The following is a 20,419-nucleotide window of genomic DNA, read 5'->3' as shown; positions in this document are numbered from 1 at the left end:
GTGCCCCGCCCCCATGTGCATGCACGTGTAACACCCCCCCGCCACCCCTTTATCTGCACTGCGCATGCCCTCCCAGCTGATTTTCGGCTCATTTGAGGCCTTTTTAACCCTCCCAGAGGCTCAAGGGAAGCCTCTTCAGCCTCAGGAGGCCAAAAAACGGGCCTGTTTCATCACTTTCAATACTGGAAGTGATAAAATAGCCCATTTTTCGCCTCCAAAGGCTGCAGAGGCTTTCCTCAAGGAAAGCCTCTGCAGCCTTTGGAGGCCGAAAAATGGGCCTATTTTGTCACTTCCAGTATTGAAGGGTGAAAACGGAGAGTGAAAACGGCCTCCCCCGGGCTCCAGAGCCATCCAGAGGCTGAAAAGAGGCACTTCCAGTATTTTTGGAAGGTCCGTTTTTCGGCCTCCCGAGGCTGCAGAGGCTTCCCTCGAGCCTCTTGGAGGCCTCAAACAGGACAAAAATCATCAGGGAGGCGCGTGCATGCGCAGTGCAGGTAAATTTGGCTGGGGCTCGCGTGCCTGGCACAAATGGCTCTGTCATAGGTTCGCCATCACGGAGCTGGGCCCTCCCACTCGCCCCTGCCCCACCTCTTCCTTATCCTCTCAGCTGATTGGCGCTGCAGGCCTCAGCTGGTATAGGGAAAGCTGTGTGCGGCGTTAGGGGCATGTGTGTTAGGTGCAGGGGTGGGATTCTACAGGTTCGCACCTATTCGCTAGAACCGGTTGTTAACATTCTAAGCAGTTCGGAGAACCGGTTGTTAGAAGAAATTACTGGCCTAATCCTGTAAGGAAGACAGGAAGGAAACATTCTGGTGTTGCTTACAGAAACTGCATTGGCAGGACCAGACTTCCCGTCTCTGGAACTTCTCTGGAGTTTTTTTTCCCCTCCTTTGCTGGTACTTTGCTTGTGTGGAGTGATCATTTAAAGTTACAATGGCACTGTAAAAAGTGACTTATGACCATTTTTCACACTTACAACTGTTGCAGCATCCCCACAGTCACGAGAAGCCAGGCGAGGAGATGCGTGCCTCGATGGGAGTGATGTTGAGTTGGCCACGGCCAGCCAGTCACATGACCACCAAGCCACGCCCACCAACTGAGCCACACCCACAGAACCAGTTGTTAAAAAATTTGAATCCCACCCCTGGTTAGGGGTGCAGGTGTTATTTGCGCGTGCACGCACATGCGATCACCAAACCGGTAGGATCCCACTGCTGCCCAGAACACTCAACAGTAGGGAATATCTGCAATTCAAGGTCCAGCTGCCAAGTCCTTGGTGCTCTCTGAGCTTGGTTGTTTGTCTGGGTGATTAAAAGTCAGCAAAAAATATCAGACAGCGCCAAGGACTCCCCATGTCTCTGTATTTTCCTCTCGGTTTTTGTTTCCAGCCCTTGAACTCAAAGGCACAGTAGCCAGCAGTCTGCCGGGAGATCAAATCATGTCACATTAGCCAGTGAAAATATCGCCCCAAAGGTTATTTCAGTTCCGATGAAGAGTAACCAGAGTTCACCTCCTATTTCAACTCCCTAATTGAACCTCTGAAATTACCTAATCTCCACTCCGGATGATTCTCCTTTTTCCAGGTGTCAGGTAGGAGCATTTGCCTGTTTGGCAGCTGATGTGTCACCTGCATGAGCTCAGGATACATCCCTTTTAGTCAATATGGAAAAATGAAGCTAGTCCTCGGCTTACCGACCAAAATCAATCACCAGCATTTCTGTTTCCTAAGCGAGACTGTTGTTAAGTGAGTTTTGCCCCGTTTTACGAGCTTCCGTTGCACCGTTGTTAAGTGAATCACTGCAGTTGTTTCATTTTTCAGTAAAATAGAGTATATAGGAAGTCCTCACCTTATGACAACAATGGAGCCCAAAGTTTCCATGGTTAAGCGAGACAATTGTTAAGTGACTGTTGCCCCATTTTATGACATTTCTTGCCACCGTTGCTAAATGAATCACCACAGGTTCTTAAGTTACTAACATGGTTGTTAAATGAATCTTGTCGGAAGGTCGCAAGAAGAGATCACGTGACCTCGGGGCACTACCAACCGTCATAACTACAAGTCAGTTGCCAAGCGTTCAAATTTTGATCACATGACCACGGGCGGGGGAGGGTGGGGGGGCAGAATGGACATCGAAACCTAGAATCCTAAGTCCCTTTTTCAGGTTCCATCATAATTTTGAATAGTTGCTAAGTAACCAATCATAACTCGAAAACTCTGTATACATCTGAACAAGTAAAAAGGAAACAGACTAGGTTTTCAGAACAGAAAGGCATATTTCTCTTCCTTATCGGATGGCTGGGGAATTCTGGGAGTTGAAGTCCACGGAGTTTGAAGTTGTCGAAGTTGGACACCCTTAGTTTAGTGTCTGTATTTTCATGGTTTCTAAACCGAGTTTACAAGCACGTGGGGGAATACTCTTGTGCGTCCCTGTCTTCCTGCCTCATGAAATTTAGGTTAGGAAAACTCCAACTTTAGAAAGGCTCCGAGGGCCTTTTTCTGGATGCCAGACGAATATGGGATATTTGAACTGGGGCAGGTAAGGTAACCCATGTGGCTGTTGATACCGACTCTGAGGGCTGGACAAATAAACTTAAATTGCAATAGGGTTGATCTTCCACTTAAAACCACAACTGGGACCAGAATTTTCACCATTAAGTGATGTGGTCGCAAAATAAAATGTCACATGACTGCATCGCTTAGTGACTGCAATTCTGGCACGCCCATCTGCGGTCATAACTCCAGACACACAGATCCACGAAGCAGATGGGAGTTCCAGGTAAGGAGCAAGGGGGTGTTACAGGAGGCTGGATGGCTTTCCTTATTGGCTGGCTGGGGAATTCTGGGAGTTGAAGTCCACGGGTCTTAAAGTTGTCAAAGTTGGACACCCTTGGTTTAGTGTCTGTATTTTTACCGTTTCTAAATCATGCTTACAAGCATATGGGCAGGGGTGAGAGTCTACCGGTTCATAGCGGTTTGGGCAAACCGGTAGTTCCAGTGATCATTTGGTCCCGCCCACCGACCCGTGTTCTCTTCCTGTGCTTTATTTCCTTGTTGTTGAGCACGGCTGATTCCCGCCAGGGCTGCAGCGGAAGGTAAGTATTATAGCTAAAAATTGTCTTTTCTAAATGCTGTGCGCGCATGAAGCACCCGTTTGGTGCCGGCATGTGCGTTTGGTGCATGCGCGCGCAAGATGCACGCTCCCCAAATTGGTTGTGGTCTCATTCCTGGCTTAGGCTGCAGGGTACGTACAACTCCTAGGTTCTGTTGTAAGTCGAGGACTACCTCAGGAGTGGGCTTCAAATTTTTTTAGCAATGGGTTCTCTGCCTGGTTGCAGGGTGGGCGTGGCCATGGTGGGCGTGGCCTAGTTGGCCTCCTGCACCACTGGGCTTTCCTTGAGCCTCTAGGAGGGCAAAAATGGCCTCCCCGGGCTCCGGAGCAGAGATGGTATTCAGCAGGTTCTGACCAGTTCTGGAGAACCGGTAGTGGAAATTTTGAGTAGTTCGGATAATCGGCAAATTCCACCTCTGACTGGCCCCGCCCCCATCTATCCTCTGCCTCCCGAGTCCCAGCTGATCGGTTGGGTCTTCTTTGGTTGTCCTGCACAGGAGAACAGAGCTGGAAAGCAGGTTAGTGGGGTGGGGAGCAGAGGTGGTATTCAGCAGGTTTGGACCAGTTCTGGAGAACCGGCAGAGGAAATTTTGAGTAGTTTGGAGAACTGGGAAATACCACCTCTGACTGGCCCTGCCCCCATCTATTCTCTGCCTCCTGAGTCCCAGCTGATCAGCTGGGTCTTCTTTGGTTGCCCTGCACAGGAGAACGGAGCTGGAAAGCAGGTTAGTGGGGTGGTGAGGGAATGGAGATTTTGCAGTATCCTTCCCCTGCCATGCCTACTAAGCCACACCCACAGAACTGGTAGTAAAAAAAATCGAATCCCACCACTGTTCCCAGGTATTTGGTGCTTTCTTGGTGTGATGGCAGCAGGAGAGGGAGGGGTGCCTCTTTGAGTGAAGTTTTCAGGAACTTCTTTGACTCATGTTTCTAGTCCTTTGAAGTAACACAGCTTCAAATTCTCCATGAGGAGAATTTAATCTAAGAACCCATTCAAACTAGCCAAGGACATAGATGTCAACTTTAACAACTTGCATGCCTCATGAGAGTGTAAAAACGACACCTCCTGAATAGGAGGATGAGCATTAACAAGGTCACGCTAGGAATATTATGGGATGCTATGAAACGTTACTTGCTACATGGGCAGCATGAGCCACAAGTCAAATGACGTTGCTAACCAATGAAAGGCATCCCTCCAAACCCAGTTTGAGGTGGACTGTGTATAAGGTAATTTTCCACCTTTCTACCTTGCATTTTCCTTCTCTTTGGGGTGAGGTGCAATCTCCTCGCGTGTCCAGGAAGTCCTCGGTTTACCAAGCACAATCGTGCACAAAATTTATGTCACTAAGTGAGAAACAGTGAGTTGTATCCCATGTTATGACTCTTCTCGCCCTCTTAGTGTGGTGACACTGTGTGAGTCACTGCAGTTCTTAAATTAGCGACATGGTTGCTAAGTGAATCTGTTTTCCCCATTGCTTGTCAGAAGATTGCAATTGTGGACACAGCAACCGTCATAAATGTGAGTCAGTTGTCAAGCATCCAAATGTAATTCACTTGCCCATGGGGATGCTACAACTGTCATAAGCGTGAAAAATGGCCACAAGTCACTCTTTCAGTGCCGTTGTAACTTTGATCTCTCACTAAATGAACTGTCATGCCCTTGTTGGAGTCTGATTCTGAGGAGGAGATTGAGCAGCTGACTGGGAGTGGGAGTGTGGCTCCAGTGGCTGTGGAAGAAATGGGGGAAGGGCAGAGTCTGGCTGGGCATTCAGAGGAAGACCCAGGGCCAGCCCCTCTTCATCCTAGGGCACACAGGGAGGAACGGAGAAGGGAGCAACATGGCTTACAGGAGAGGAAAGGGCCCTGATCCCCTTCATGGGCTGCAGCTGGGAGAACAGGATATAAGTGGGGTGCTTGCACACGGCTCCTTGCTGGAAGCAAAGCGTACATTATCTTGGTCGAGGCTTATCTGGGTTTTGGCATCCTCCCCACTGTGGGTGCTGCATTATCCTTTGAAAATCTGCAATTTATCATCCTGGCCGGCTGTGTGGTTTGTGTTGGTTTTTTAAATTTCTAATTATCTCTACTTTGGTTTCGGACTGCATTTCTGCACTTCGTAGACTGTTTTTTGAAGAGTTTGATATCCAGCCGAGGATAACTGGACATTGGGGGCCAAGTTGGAGGTATTAAAGGGAATTTATTCTACTTTTGTGACTTCGTTATTTTTGTGTCATGCGTGAACTGTCATCACATGAACTGTGGAGGACATACACTCATTCACTTAGTGACCTTTCGAGGTTACAACGGCATTGAAAAAAGTGACTTATGACCAGTTTTCACACTTACGACCGTTGTACCATTCCCAAGGTCACATGTTCAAAATTCAGGCACTTGGCAACTGGCTTGTACTTATGACGGTTTCACCGCCCACAGGAGCCTGTGGCCACCATTGGCAACTTTCCCAGCTACCTTCTGACAATCAGATTCCATTAATGACCACACAATTCACTTAACAGCTGCAGTGATTCGTTTATCAGCCGTGGCAAAAAAAAAAAAGGTCGTAAAATTCGGCAAAAGTCACTAAACCAAATGTCTCATTTTGCAACAACAATTTGGGCTTAGTCGTAATTTGAGGACTACCTGTATTATTTCCTCGGCCTCCCAGAGCCGTCCAGCCTCCTGTAACACCCCCTTGCTCCTTACCTGGAACTGCCATCTGCTTCGTGGACCTGTGTGTCTGGAGTTATGACCGCAGACGGGCATGCCAGGATTGCAATCGCTAAGCGATGCACATTTATTTTGCGACCACATCACTTAACGGTGAAAATTCTGGTCCCAGTTGTGGTTTTAAGTCGAAGATTACCCCAATTGCAATTTAAGTTTATTTGTCCAGCCCTCAGAGTCGGTATCAACAGCCACATGGGTTACCTTACCTGCCCCAGTTCAAATATCCCATATTCGTCTGGCATCCAGAAAAAAGGCCCTCGGAGCCTTTCTAAAGTTGGAGTTTTCCTAGCCTAAAACTCATGAGGCAGGAAGACGGGGGTCAATGTTGGCTTGCTTTTCTGAAGTCGAAGGGGAGACAAACGAGAGTATTCCCCCACGTGCTTGTAAACTTGGTTTAGAAACCATGAAAATACAGACGTTAAACCAAGAGCGTCCAACTTCGACAACTTCAAACTCTGGACTTCAACTCCCAGAATTCCCCAGCCATCCGATAAGGAAAAGAAATATGCCTTTCTGGATGTGTAACCTTTCTGTTCTGAAAACCTGGTTTGGTTTTACTGGTTCACATATACAGAGTTCTCGACTTATGATTGGTTACTTAGCAAGCATTCAAAGTTATGACAGAACCCGAAAAAGGGACTTAGGATTCCAGGGTTCAATGTCCATTCCACCCGCTACAGTCATGTGATCAAAATCTGAACGCTTGTCAACTGACTCGCAGTTATGACGGTTGCTGTGCCGCGGGGTCACGTGAGCTCCTCTTGCGACCTTCTGACAAACAAGATCAAAGGGGAAGCCAGATTCATTTAACAACCGTGTTAGTAACTTAAGAATCTGCAGTGATTCATTTAGCAACGGTGGCAAGAAAAGCTGTAAAATGGAGGCAACACTCAAACTTAACAACTGTCTTGCTTAGCAACAGAAATGTTGAGACTCAATTGTGGTCATAAGGTGAGGACTACCTGTATACTCTATTTTATTGAAAGTTGAAACAGGCCAAGGCTTAAAAATTATAACGGGTTTAGGCAGGGGTGGGCTTCAAAAAATTTAGCAACCAGTTCTCTGCTGGGTGGGCGTAGCTATGGTGGACGTGGCCTAGTCCAGGTGTCAGCAACCCGTGGCTCTGGAGCCGCATGTGGCTCTTTGGGCCCTCTGCTGTGGCTCCCTGTTGGGTGATCCCACCCCTGGCTGGCCCCGCCCCTCGCCCTCCCCTCCCCGTCACTCCTCGAGTGGCCTGATAAAACACAAAAAACAGAAATGAGGGAGGGAGGAAGAGAGAGACCCATTTCCCACAGAAAACACCAGGATCCACAAAACCTGGGTAGGCGTGGTGATGGTGGTGGGGATCATGTGACTGGATGGGAGTGGCGTTGAGTTGGCCACGCCCACCCAGGTTTTGTGGATCCCGGTGTTTTCTTTTCTGCGGGGAATGGGTCCAAATGGCTCTTTTGAGTGTTTAAGGTTGACGGTCCCTGGCCTGGTCAGCCTCCTGCACCATAGTGGGGGGGGGGGCATTTTCACCTTCCCCGGGCTCCCGAGGCTTTCCTTGAGTCTCCAGGGGAGCTGTTTCCCCCCCTCCCCAGACTCCGGAGGCTCTCTGGAGGCCTCGTTTTTCGCCCTCCCCTAGCCTCTGTGTGGGCACTGCATTTACCTGGGATCCAAAATGGGCTGTATGGAGACTCCTGGGAGGGGCTGGGTGGGGTGGTCAGCCAGTCATTGCAACTACCAGTTCAGTGAACCAGATGTAAAATTAACATCCGGTTCAACTGAACCAGTGTGAACCATTAGCAGCCCACACTTGGGTTTAGGCTTATCTCTGGACAATTTATGCATACTTCATTTTATGTTCATACACCTATTTCATTTTATGTCCTTAATTCTGCTATTGTCTTCTTACACAATGCCAGCCTCTTTTCTGGTCATTTCGTGCCAGACGTGCAAATAATTTTCTTCTAATTTAAATGAGCATTTTTTTTTCTTTACTCCCCGAAACAGTTGTTTGATTTTTTCAGATGATTGACAACATAGGTGGTCCTCAACTTAAAGACTATAATTGAACCCAAAATTTCTGTTGGTAAGCAAAACGTGAGTTAAGTGAGTTCTGCCCCATTTTACGACTTTTCTTGCCACCGTTGCTAAATGAATCGCTGCAGCTGTTAACTTAGCAACATGGTTGTTAAGTGGATCTGGTTTCCCCCATTGACTTTGCTTGTCGGTAGGTTGCAAAAGGGGATCACGTAACCCCAGGATCCTGAAACCGTCATAAATATGAGTCAGTTGCCAAGTATCTGAATTTTGATCATGTGACCATGGGGGATGCTGCAATGGTCATAAGCGTGAAAAACGGTCAACATAAATCACATTTTTCGGTGCTGTTGTAACTTCAAATAGTGACTAAACAAACTGTTGTAAAACGAGGACTATCTGTATTCAAATGAACACATTTTTTAATAGTACTGCAAGAGAAAACTCCAGTATTTTAGATGCTGGATTCTGATTGCATCCCTTCCCTTGTTTTTGCTTATGGGTACCAACAATAGAGCTCAGGTGTGTCCATGTCATGCCCCTGTTGGAGACTGACTCCGAGGGAGAGGAGGAACAGCCGACAGGGAGTGGAAGTGGGGCTCCGGAAGTTGGGGAAGGGCAGAGGCTGGCTGGGCAGTCAAAGGAAGACCCAGGCCCATCCCCTCTCCATCCTAGAGCACACAGGGAGGAGAGGATAAGGGAGAGATGTGAATGGCATGGTCTACGGGGGAGGAATGGGCCTTGATCCTCTTCATGGGCTGCAGCTGTGAGAACTGCTTAAAAGGACGAACATGCATATGGGCCAGTGCTGGAAACAAAGTGTGGAAATATCTCTAGTCTGTCCTTCCTCTCTGAGTTTGGCGTCCTTCCCAGTGTGTGTTCCGATATCTGTGGACTTCTTCAAGCTCTTATCTTGCCTAGTTCCCTTAATTGCTTCAGTGTGGTTTGTGTTGTTTTTACTCTTATAATTTATAGGCATTTTTAGTTTAAACGACATTTCCTCCTTTTTGTAACTGCTTGTGGGGGAGTTTTTTTGTCTCCAGTCAAGGATATTTGGAGCTTTGAATCAAAGTGAAGGAATAAAAGGGGCTTCACCTGTTTTTGTGACTGTGTTTATTTTGTATCCCACCTTAGGTCATCACAGTCCATTTCAAGTATTATATGTAGAAATTACATGAGTTACACCTGTAGAAATGAAGAACAGAAGGGAAGCCATACTTATCCAATATTTGAACTATGCAATGGTTATTGGACAGTTGTATAACTATATCTAATAAACATGTACTGTTTTATAACTTGTTATGTTCTAAAGTAAATGTCAGGCTTTTGGGTAGAACATGGGTGTGTACTTTTTGGCATAAGGATATGCGTAGGAGATACTAGGTTATCCTGACCCGAAAGGAACTGGTTAATGATTTATTGTATTACAGATGGTCATAACAGGACCATAACAGGAAGAAGAATCCATGAGAACGAGGGTAGTTTCCAAGAACAAGGAAACAGGTGTTACGCTACAATAATATGGGTGTTGCGTAGGGAGATATGTAGCTTGGATAGATTATGAACCCAGAAAAGGGGCAGAGACTGTATATTTGAACCTGTATATAAACCCCAACCTTCCTGGGAACCATCTGCCATGAACAGAATTCCCTTTTGCAAAAGCTTAATAATAAAGCTCTTGTTCACATGTCTCCAGTTGTTTTTTTGATGATTATCACATCAAGAGATATCTGAAGTAAATTCACGTGTTGTTGACCCATTTTCTGCATTTACACAACGCACTGAGTCATAAGCTAGTCAAGCTGTCACCAAGTGTGATCTAACTCATGTTCTACCGAGGTTGCAAACTCTGTACAGGACTGGTTAACAAGCACATTTCTGTACAGCTGGTGGGAGTGACTTCTGAGTAAGCACGCTCATAATTAAGCGCCACCAAGCTAGATGCAAAATGTGAATTGAAGGCATTATTGAAAATTCTGGAACCAAACAGTTCGACTCTCTTAAATTGCAACCTTGACATTCAGATAGGCCCAGATAGGTCGGGGGTACACAACCTGTGGGCTGCGGCCTACTATTGGTCCGCAGCCTATTTGTAACTGGGCTGAGTAAGTGGCTGGCTGGGGCGCCCACACGGGCCTACTCACGCGCACAGGCCCCGCTGGCATGAATGTTGTGGGGGGCTTGCGGCCTCAGTCACGCAAGCAACATGCCTGCACCCATTACAAAGACCATCTCCCCTTCCCCCACCCCCCACTCGGGGCCCACAGCCCCAAAAAGTTGGGGAACTCCGCCCTATATAATTTAGGGCTGTGAGATCTGAGCTGAAAAACTTGGATGGCCCACCAATGGCAGTAAAGCGATACAGAAAAGAACAACTTTGGTGGTGATCCAGATTTTAAGCCAGATCAAATAGCCTTAAACAAAGACAAAGAAAAGTTGCTAAACCTGAAATGAATAAATTGTGACAATATGAATTTGGTAAATACAGGTAGTCCTTGAATTACAACAATTCATTTAGTGACTGTTCAGTTACAACAGCATTGAAAAAAGTGAGCTTTTCACACTTATGACTGTTGTTGGGCAGTGGTGGGATTCAAATTTTTTTACTACCGGTTCTGTGGGCGTGGCTAAGTGGGCGTGGCTTGGAGGGCGTGGCAGGGGAAGGATACTGCAAAATTTCCATTCCCTCCCCACCCCACTAACCTGCTTTCCAGCTCCATTCTCCCATCCAGGGCAACCAAAGAAGACCCAGCCAATCAGCTGGGACTCGGGAGGTGGAGAATAGATGGGGGCGGGGCCAGTCAGAGGCGGGATTTGTCGGTTCTCCAAACTACTCAAAATTTCTACTATTCAGAACCTGCTGAATACCACCTCAGTTGTTAGGGCATCTCCACGTCACGTGATCAAAATTAGGACACTTTGCAACTGACTCCTATTTATGACGGTTGCAGTGTCCCAGGATCATGTAATCCCCTGTTGGGACATTCTGACAAGCAAAGTCAACAGGGAAGCCAAATTCACTTAAACAACGGGTGAATTTGTTATAATTTAATAACTGCAGTGATTCGCTTCCCAGCTCATAAAATCTTCATAAAATGGGGCAGAACTCATTTAACAAACGTTTCGCTTTTAGCAACAGAAATTTTGGGCTCCCTTGTGGTCGTAACTCAAGGACTACCTGCCCATTTTCTTTAGTGGAGTCCTTTGTGCTCTCTGAGATTGGCTGTTTGCCTGAAAACGTCTCATTGCCTGATTAGGTAACGTCATCAGTACTGGTGACTGTGGGATTTGGTATATATACCTTAATATAAATTTATATATTTATATCTTTATCAGAATTGAAACTGGTAAGCAAATAGCACTCCTTACTAGCACTGATGATGTTACCCAGTTGGTAATGAAACGTCTGCAAGAAAACAAACAAGCTCAGAGCACCAAGGACCCCAGTCTTCCTCCTCCTCCTCCTCCCCACAAACCCTCCTCCCTTCTAACAGTGATGATGTCATCTAGTTTTGGTAACGAAACATCTGCAAGGAGAGCACCAAGAGCCCCACAGTGGTCGTCCTTCTCCCCCTCTTCCTCCTCCTCCATAAACCCTACTTCCTTCTAGCACTGATGATGTTAACCTAGTTAGAGTAATGAAACATCTGTAAGAAAACAACCTGGGAAGCTAGACTCCAGGCAGAAGCACAAAGAAGAATCCATCTTAATCTGTGGCACATGGTCATCCAAGGACAAACCCACATCCCACACAAGAGCATTGCTTGATGAGATTTAAATTGCTTGTATTTATTAATTGTTATGCTCGGCAGCAACTCAATACTGCCTAGATTATAATTTGGTTCTCATTGTGTGTATCCCTATTTTCCCCAGTTTCACCATATCCTGTTCTTTCAATAAAGCCTTCCAATCTAAACACACGGTCCGTTTTATTGGAGGATAGGTGGGTTTAGCGGCATGTCGAGATGCACACAGACTAAGGTATACTGAGGACAGAACACCCATTTTGCATCATCATGTGACTGACCCAATTTTGGGCAGTCTGGGGAATTCTGGGAATTGAAGTCCATCCGTCTTCCAATGGCCAAGGTTGGAAAACCCTGCTCTAACCCATTGTTTCTAATTCCAGGTCCAAGAGATCACTGCTTTGGTGAGGACTCCATGAACCCAAGTGAAAGATTGGCTAAGCGGAAGAATTTGCATGTGTCTTCCTAACCAGAGGACACAGAAAAATGCAATGAAAATATGAATGGAGCCGGAGCAGAACTTTGAAGGATTTTGAGACTAGAAGCCATGAGAAAATTCACCAATGCTTCGTCCCAGGAGAAACCAACTAGAGACAGGGCAATCCAGAAAGGTCTGTGACAATTTGCCGTAGCCAACTTGCCATGGCCAACTTGCTGCAACCCACTCACTACGGGGTAACTTGCTGCGGAACAAGAATTACACTAATATCCAAGAAATGGTGGAACAGAATAATTAAAGCAAGGATGCCAAAGGAGGGACGAAATAAAGTATGAACGACAAAAATATTTTTTTAAAAAACAATATTTTAAATAATTAAATGGAATTGTTAAATTGTCACACAGTGAGTTGTTCCGTGGCAAGTTGGCCACGGTGAGTTTTCTTGTGGCAAGTTGGCCACGGTGAGTTTTCTTGTGGCAAGTTGGCCATGGCAATTTTTCTCATGGCAAGTTGGCCACGGCAAGTTTTCTCATGGCAAGTTGGCCATGGCGCGTTTTCTCGTGGCAAGTTGGCAAGTTTTCTTTTGGCAAGTTGGCCATGGCGAATTTTCTCATGGCAAGTTGGCAAGTTTTCTCATGGCAAATTGGCCATGGCAAGTTTTCTCGTGGCAAGTTGGCAAGTTTTCTCATGGCAAGTTGGCCATGGCGAATTTTCTCGTGGCAAGTTGGCAAGTTTTCTCGTGGCAAGTTGGCCACGGCGAATTTTCTCATGGCAAGTTGGCAAGTTTTCTTGCGGCAAATTGGCTGCAGCGAGTTGGTTGAATCCTTGAATCTTTCTCTCCCACCTTCCAAACAGCTGTAACAACCTGTCCCCAGAGATTTGGCCTGGTTGCCATATATTAAAGACCAAGAAACTGCTAGAGCATTAATAAAAGTCTGTAATGGTCTTTTCACCAGGAAAACAAAACAAAACATGAATCCATCCAGGAACCAGTTAACCGATAAACCAAGAGAAGATGACCCAGGGGCAATCAACCTTAACTTTTTAACTACAAGGACCGTAATCAACCCCCATTGTTCCTCTGACCATGGGAAAGATCAGGCAAGGAAGTCCAAGGGAAAAGCTTTCCTCCAACCCATTTTATAGGTCCCTCAGAATGGCCAACAGAAGGGCCCAGATCTGCTTAAGTGCATGGGATTAAATTTGGAACACGGATGGCACCCTTTCACACATCACTTTATGTAGGTGTCCAGTTAAGAAGGTCCTAAGTGCATCACCTTAGAAAGCGGGAATGTGAGAAGCAAGTGTACTTCACAACTTTGCTGCTCACAACAACGTTTATCTTCCCCAGCTTTGACTAACAAGCATACCAAACATCCTGCAGACGGCCAATAATTTAATAAAATCAGTTAATACTGCTCAATAAATACATAAAGCGTATTTACTTGCCTTTTAGGAAACACAAAATCTAGAACTTCGGGCCAAGTTAAGGATGATTGTCCCTTGATTATCTAAGGCAAATCTGTCTGGTGTCTTGTTTTTTTTTTTTTTTACTTTTTCTTTACATAAAGCAATCACATAAAAATAGTTATAAATAGAAAAAATTTCAAAGGATTTCCCACCCTTGCTACCACATCCTTCCCCCATTCCATTGTTCAGGAAATGGAACCGAAAAGGGGGGAAAAAAGCAAGAGGAATTTTGTTTGTTTGTTTGTTGCATCCAGTTCTTGTGGATTTTACAGTCTTCAGAATCTTTGGATATTTTACAAGGACTCCGGGTTGGATAACCAGCCCAAAAAAGGAGAAAAAAGAAAAGTCAAAATCCAAAACAACACCCTCCCTCCCAAAAAAAATTAAGATGTAAAACGGTCACTTGGAAAGATAATAAACCAAGAACATTGAAGTCTGCTGCTGGGAATTCCATTTTTCTTCCCTGCATTTGTTGGAGCAAAGAAGAGGTGTCTTTGGGGGTGTTTTGAAAAAAAGTCCCTAAGGGAGCTTAATTTTCAAGACAGTCCTTTTATAAAGGGAAAATACGTCCTTCCTTCTTGACTGGGAACCAATGGAGTACTGGAGAACGGGGTCTGTAGGTAGAGAAAAGAAAAACAAATGCTCTTTAATAGTATTTCCTCCCATTTGTCTCTGTTAGCTATATTTCTACACCGCTCCTTTCCAAAGGCTCTGAGCAGCTAACGTTCAAAAAGATCATGTTTCTCTTTCTTCTTATATGACCCATTTCATGTATTCACAACTATGTATACACTTATACTTATTATCTTGTAAACAATTGGCAAATAAAATAAATAAATAAAATAAATAAATCATAAAGGGCCCATCCATCAGATTAAATCCACCCTAAAATTCAATTAAAAATCTCAAGGGATTACAATGTGTCTAAGCACTGCACCTTTAGAGTATACTTGCCACTTGGTCTAGATGGAAAAGTTGGGTCTTGCTTGCCTGTTCTTATGAACGCAGGAAGGAAGGGGTAGACTGGAACGTCATAGGGAGGTGGGGTCCCCTAACATGTAGCCAGCAGCCTGGTCCTCCAAAGTAGCACTTTATACAGTAGCACTTTATAAAGCTTTAGTAATAGTAAAACCTTAGTATTGGTGAAAACCTTAGTATTATTAACTAACTAGCTCTATACCCATGCTCCGCTACAAAACTACGTGACCGGGCTTAGTTTTTGGAGAGGAAAATAAGGGAGAAAAAATTCTGCCCTCTGCCTACCAGCATCCATCGGTATTCATCTGGCTAGCGTCCTGTCAGTGTGTGTAAGAGTTGAGGGCTGTTTGGAAACCGAAACAGTATTTGCTGTGTGAGCAAGGAGACAGGAAGGAGCCTGGGTGTGGCTTAGCTCAACTGCTCTGCCCTAAAGCTGGTGGCTGCTGTGAACCTGAAACTCCTCCCCTCTGCTTGTGTTTTGCATTTGGAACAGATTTCTTTTCAGGTGGGGAGGGGGAGTAGAACTCCTTAGCATCAGAGTGTGTTGTTAATAATAATATAGGAAGTACTAAGGCTCTGATGGTCATTTCGAAAAATCCTTTCTTAGTGAGCACCTAGAAGCCAAGAGGAACGTACGTGCCGAATTTCAAGCTTGTAGGCTTTACAGTTCTGGAGATTTTGTGATGATGCATGAGTGGTATTTCGCTTTTATTTATATATATAGTTATATGGAAGGGAAGAGATTCGAACAAGGACAACTTTAAGACCTGTGGCCTTCGACTCCCAGAATTCCCCAGCCAGCCATGTTGGGCACCTAGGTAGTTGGAAACTACCGAGAGCCAGTCTAATCCCCAAATTTGGGGTGTATGTGTGTGTGTGTGGCTTAGAGCAGAGGTCTCCAACCTTGGCAACTTTAAGCCTAGTGGACTTCAACTCCCAGAATTCTGGGAGTTAAAGTCCACCAGCTTAAAGTTGCCAAGGTTGGAGACCCCTGGCTTAGAGCATGGCTGGCGAGGGAATTCTGGGAGCTGAAGCCCACACGTCTTGAAGATACCAAGGTTGGACACCTCTTGGATTAGAAGATCATCTCCAACTCCTTCTAGTCGATAGCAACACCTGCTTCCCTCATTTGAGGGGGATGTCTTTCCCCATTTCCTAGCAGAATTGTACTTGTACCCCAAACTCTTGTACCCCAAACCCATTCACAGTAGTCTGGGCAAGTTGCGTTCTATAACTTAAAAGCTGGGATTTTTTCCACCCCTCAACTTTTCCTAGCAGAGAAAGCGTTAGGAGAGGAGCCATTCTACCTACCCAACCCATCCCTCGAAGAGAAGACAACTCAGTTGCTAGACTCAGAGAGAGAGGCCAAGGGGTTGAGGGCGGCCAGTCCATTGAACCCCGAGCCCCAGGGATCCGGGAGGGAGAAATACGGCCGCGCCGAGAGGCCCTCGCCGTGGCTCAGGGCAAAGGCAAAGAGGCCTCCGTTCCGATCCAGGTCCAGGTGTGTCCGCCCAAAGAGCTTCATCTGGGTCTCCTCCAACTGGTTCTCCAGTTCCTGGAGGTTCAAGCCGTTCTTGGCCGCTTCCATGAAGGGGCTGGGGCCCGGGAGGCAGAGCCCGGGGCCGCCCAAGTGGCCGCTCATGTCTTCCAATGCCGGGGGCACCAGGAAGCTCTTGTCGTCCGGTTGTCCAGTCGGGGCGAAGAGCAAGCTGGCCGTTCTCCAGGGTGCCGACTTGCGTCCTCTTCGGGGCCGGGAGATCCGGCAGCTCTGGCGCTTGATGTGGCGGTGCAGGTGATCCGAGCGGGTGAAGCTCTTGTAGCAGAACTTGCACTGGTAGGGACGGATCCCGGTGTGGATCCGCATGTGGTTCTTCAAGTCGTAGTTGTGGACGAAGCGGGCGCTGCAGTGGATGCAGAGGTATGGCCTTTCCCCTGTGTGCTTCCGCATGTGGATCTTCAGCTTGTCTTGCCTGGCCAAAGGAGAAACAAGGGTTAACTAGGGAGGGGATCACCCAAGCACAGAGTTGAAAGGTCACCGGGATGAGACAAGGAAGGGGCAAACTCTCTCCTGAAGTCCTCATGGACACAGGAAAAGTGTTGAATTTATATTTTACTAACAAAGAAATTGTCAAGGTGATAATTTAAGAGCTGACCAGCTGATTCCATGAAAGGAATGAGTCAGCAGGATTTTTGGTTGTTATCCCTTTAAGAGCCTGTGTAATAAGAGGAGGGCTTGCTAGAGTGTTTGTTCGTTCATCGAGTTTCTTCCCTGCTGACTGTAATTGCAGTTTGTTTAGATCAAGAGTCTTCAAACTTGGCAAGTTTAAGATTTGTGGACTTCAACTCCCAGAATTCCTGAGCTATTCTGGGATTCTGGGAGTTGAAGTCCACAAGTCTTAAAGTTGTCCAGTTTGAAGGCCCCTGGTTTAAATGCTGCTTGTAGCACATATATGTATAGTATTCCTATATTCCTATTGTAGATAAAAAATCATTATTTGATACGAGCCACTGTTGGCTGTACTTGCTCCTGGGTTGACACATGGGATAGATCTGTGTACACTCTGACAGAAATAAAGGTAAAATAGAAATCCAACACAAAAATAAGTTTGCCGTGAAAGTGACTGCCCGCGAGGCCTCTTGGACTGGGGCTGAAAGTGGAAGCAGTATGCTCCGTCCCATATTTGGGTAGACCACATTGCCCTGACAGACTGGAAAAAACACACATGACAGTGATTTTCCAGGCAAAAAAACAGAAGGGCTTGCCTTGTGCTAGAGTAGGGATGTCAAACTCAATTTCATTGAGGGCCGCATCAGGGTTGTGTTTCACCTTGGGGGGCTGGGGTCGGCTTGGCCAGCTTGATGTCATTCGTGTGGTGGCACCGGTGGCGGCCTGAGTGTTCTGCCAGTGAAAACGGGAGTCCCGAGTTCCGCTTTTGGCTGTAATGGCCTCCTGCAACCACTCTGCCAGCAAAAATGGAGCTCAGGAAAAGCTCCATTTTCACTGACAGAGGCACCGCGGGCTGGTCCTTCACTGTTTCCAGGATGGTCCTGCAGGCTAGATCTCAGCACCCCATAGGCCAAATCTTGCCCATGGGCCTTGAGTTTGATACCCTGTGCTAGATTGTTTTTCTATGGGTGGTCTCCCATCCAGATAATAATAATAATTAAAGATAATAATCTCTAATGATCTAAGTGCTAGAGCCCACTGTAACTACATAGCCAAAAAAGATATTAAGAGTTGTTAACCTAATCCTACGTAGCTTTTTCTCCGGTAATATCACACTACTAACTAGAGCGTACAAAACATTTGCTAGACCAATACTTGAATACAGCTCATCAGTCTGGAACCCGCATTACATAACGGATATTAATACAGTCGAGAAAGTCCAGAAATATTTCACGAGAAGAGTTCTCCACTCCTCCTCTACTCGTTGCAGAATACCTTATGCCACCAGACTTGAAATTTTGGACCTAGACAACCTAGAACTACGCCGCCTTCGGTCCGATCTAAGTATAGTATATAAAATCACACACCACGCAATGTCCTACCTGTCAATGAATACTTCAGCTTCAACCATAACAATACAAGAGCAAACAATAGATACAAACTCAAGGTTAACTGCACCAAACTTGATTGCAGGAAATACGACTTCAGCAACAGAGTGGTCAATGTCTGGAATACTCTACCTGACTCTGTGGTTTTTTTCCCCAAACCCCAAAACTTTAACCTTAGACTGTCTACTATTGACCTCACCCCTTTCCTAAGAGGTCTGTAGGGGGCATGCACAAGCGCACCAATGTGCCTACCGTCCCTGTCCTATTGGTTCTTTTATTTTTCTTGTATGTATCCATTTCATGTATTCATAACTATGTTTATACTTATACCTGTTATCTTATGATCGCTTGACAAAATAAATAAATAAAATAAATAAATAAATTAAATAAATAAAATAAATAAAATAAATAAAATAAATAAATAAATAAATAAATAAAATAAAATAAAATAAATAAATAAATAAATAAATAAATAAATAAAATAAAATAAATAAATAAATAAATAACATAAATAATAGCCCAGCCCAATTCTGTTTCTCAAGGGCAGCATTCCCTGACTTACGTCCACAACAGAGCCTGAAATTTCTGTTGGTAAGTGAGACAGTTGTTAAAAGTGAGTTTTGCCCCGCTTTACAACTTATCTCGCCTTGGTTGTTAAGAGAACCCCTGCGGTTGTTAAGGGAGTAACAGAACGGTTAAGTGAACCTGGCTTCCCCATTGACTCGGCTTGTCAGAAGGCCGCAAAAGGGAATTTCGTGATCTTGGGACACCGCAACCATCATAATTATGAGTCAGTTGCCAAGCGCCTGAATTTTGATCATGTGACCTTGGAGACGCTTCATGTGTGAAAAATGGTCAAAGGTCCCCTTTTTTCAGGGCCACTGTAACTTTGAACAGTCACTAAATGAACTGTTGTAAGTCGAGGACTACCTGTATTGATACCTACCTGAGATTAGGGAAGGGGCTGATCACTCTCGTTTACCCAAGATAGTAATAGCTTCCCAGTGCTTTTACAGCCCTCTCTAAGAGGTTTACAGAGTCAGCCTATTCCCCCCCCTCAACAATCTGGGTCCTCATTTTAGCCACCTCAGAAGGAAAGAAGGCTGAGTCAACCCTGAGCCAGTGAGAATCGAACTGCTGAACGGCAGTCAGCAAAAGTAGCCTGCAGTACTGCATTCTAACCACTGTGCCACCACAGCTCATCAAATTATCTTTCCTCTCTACACAATGTTTCTCAACCTTTGGCCGCTTTCAGACATGTGGACTTCAACTCCCAGAATTCTCCAGCCAGCCATGCTGGCTAGGGAATTCTGGGAGTTGAAGTCGACCAATTTTAAAATAGAATTCTTTATTGGCCAAGTGTGGTTGGACACAGAAGGAATTTGTCTTGTGCAAATACTCTCCGTATACATAAAAGAAAAGGTACCTTCGTCAAGAATGATAAGGTACAACCCTTAATGATAGTCCTAGGGTACAATAAGCAATCAAATCATACAACAGGCGAGATTCTTAAGAAAGAAAATCTCCTTTGACCCAAGCTTAACTGCTAACATTTCCTGGACACGTCTATGTAGTCATCTGGCTTACCAATAATGCCTTCTTGCTAAATTTCCTTTTTTTAAAAAAGAATTTTCAGCCTAGCCAACATCCTTCGCCTCCTTAGTCCTAAGGTTGCTTCTCTCCTTGGTTAGTTTCCACCCGTTGTTTCTCATCCTACCCTCGGGTGCTTTGGAGAATAGCTTGACTCCCTCTTCTTTGGGGCAGCCCCTGAATATGGCAGTTACCCAATGCCCAAATTTTGATCATGTGACCATGGGGAGGCTGCAGTAATCCAAAGTACGAGGACCAGTCGTAAGTCACCTTTTTTCAGCACTATTGTAACTTCAAACGGACACTAAACGAATTGAGGACTACCTGTATATCCCACTTTTCTTAATGAGTTGGAAGAATAATTGGCGACAAGGGGGCCTTGGTGCTCTCTGACCTTCCTTGTTTTCTTGCAGACGTTTCATTACCAAACTAGGTAACATCATCTAGGACTGGTGATGTTACTTAGTTTGGGTAATGAAACATCTGCAAGAAAACCACCAAGCTCAGAGAGCACCAAGGACCCTTCATGTCAACCCTGAGCTACGAATATTCTCCTTTGATAATAGATGAAGGAGGGAAATCATCCCTGCTTTTCTTTAAGATGGAATCCATAGTGCAAACAGCTGGTTGGATGTCCCAAAGGTGGCTTTTCAGGAGGCAGCTGGTCTTTCTTGACCTGTATGCTGAGAATTCCTCCATTCCACGGGGAACCAGACTAGCTCCCATGTCTAAATCCTGCTTAAGCTGTTTCTTGGGTATTCACAGGAACACAATGCACA

At 45.6% G+C, this 20,419-nt stretch overlaps 1 protein-coding gene and 1 long non-coding RNA gene across 4 annotated transcripts in view; one reads left to right on the top strand and one right to left on the bottom strand.

Moving 5' to 3' along the window:
- The first annotated feature begins 2,832 nt into the window (after window positions 1-2,832).
- On the top strand, window positions 2,833-13,950 carry LOC148132613 (uncharacterized). Its single transcript, XR_015748279.1, has 3 exons — window positions 2,833-3,093; window positions 9,293-9,365; window positions 11,992-13,950. It is a non-coding gene; the product is annotated as an uncharacterized LOC148132613 (long non-coding RNA).
- ZBTB7C (zinc finger and BTB domain containing 7C) overlaps window positions 12,967-20,419 on the bottom strand; it is a 123,158-nt gene continuing 115,705 nt past the window's right edge. For 2 of the 3 annotated variants that reach the window (XM_087958676.1, XM_087958675.1), the window contains exons 3-4: window positions 15,803-16,465; window positions 12,967-14,131 (exon numbers count right to left, since the gene is read on the bottom strand). In XM_087958676.1, the coding sequence (XP_087814802.1) occupies window positions 15,835-16,465 (631 nt within the window). In that variant the 3' untranslated portion in view covers window positions 12,967-14,131; window positions 15,803-15,834. The remainder of the gene's footprint in view (window positions 14,132-15,802; window positions 16,466-20,419) is intronic. The other variant, XM_087958677.1, reaches the window with a different exon arrangement.

This window comes from Notechis scutatus, chromosome 2, assembly GCF_049901735.1.
Source record: "Notechis scutatus isolate UNSWTSFEM ecotype Mainland chromosome 2, rNotScu1.2, whole genome shotgun sequence".
Lineage (NCBI taxonomy): Eukaryota > Metazoa > Chordata > Lepidosauria > Squamata > Elapidae > Notechis > Notechis scutatus.
This window is presented reverse-complemented; position numbering and strand designations above follow the sequence as displayed.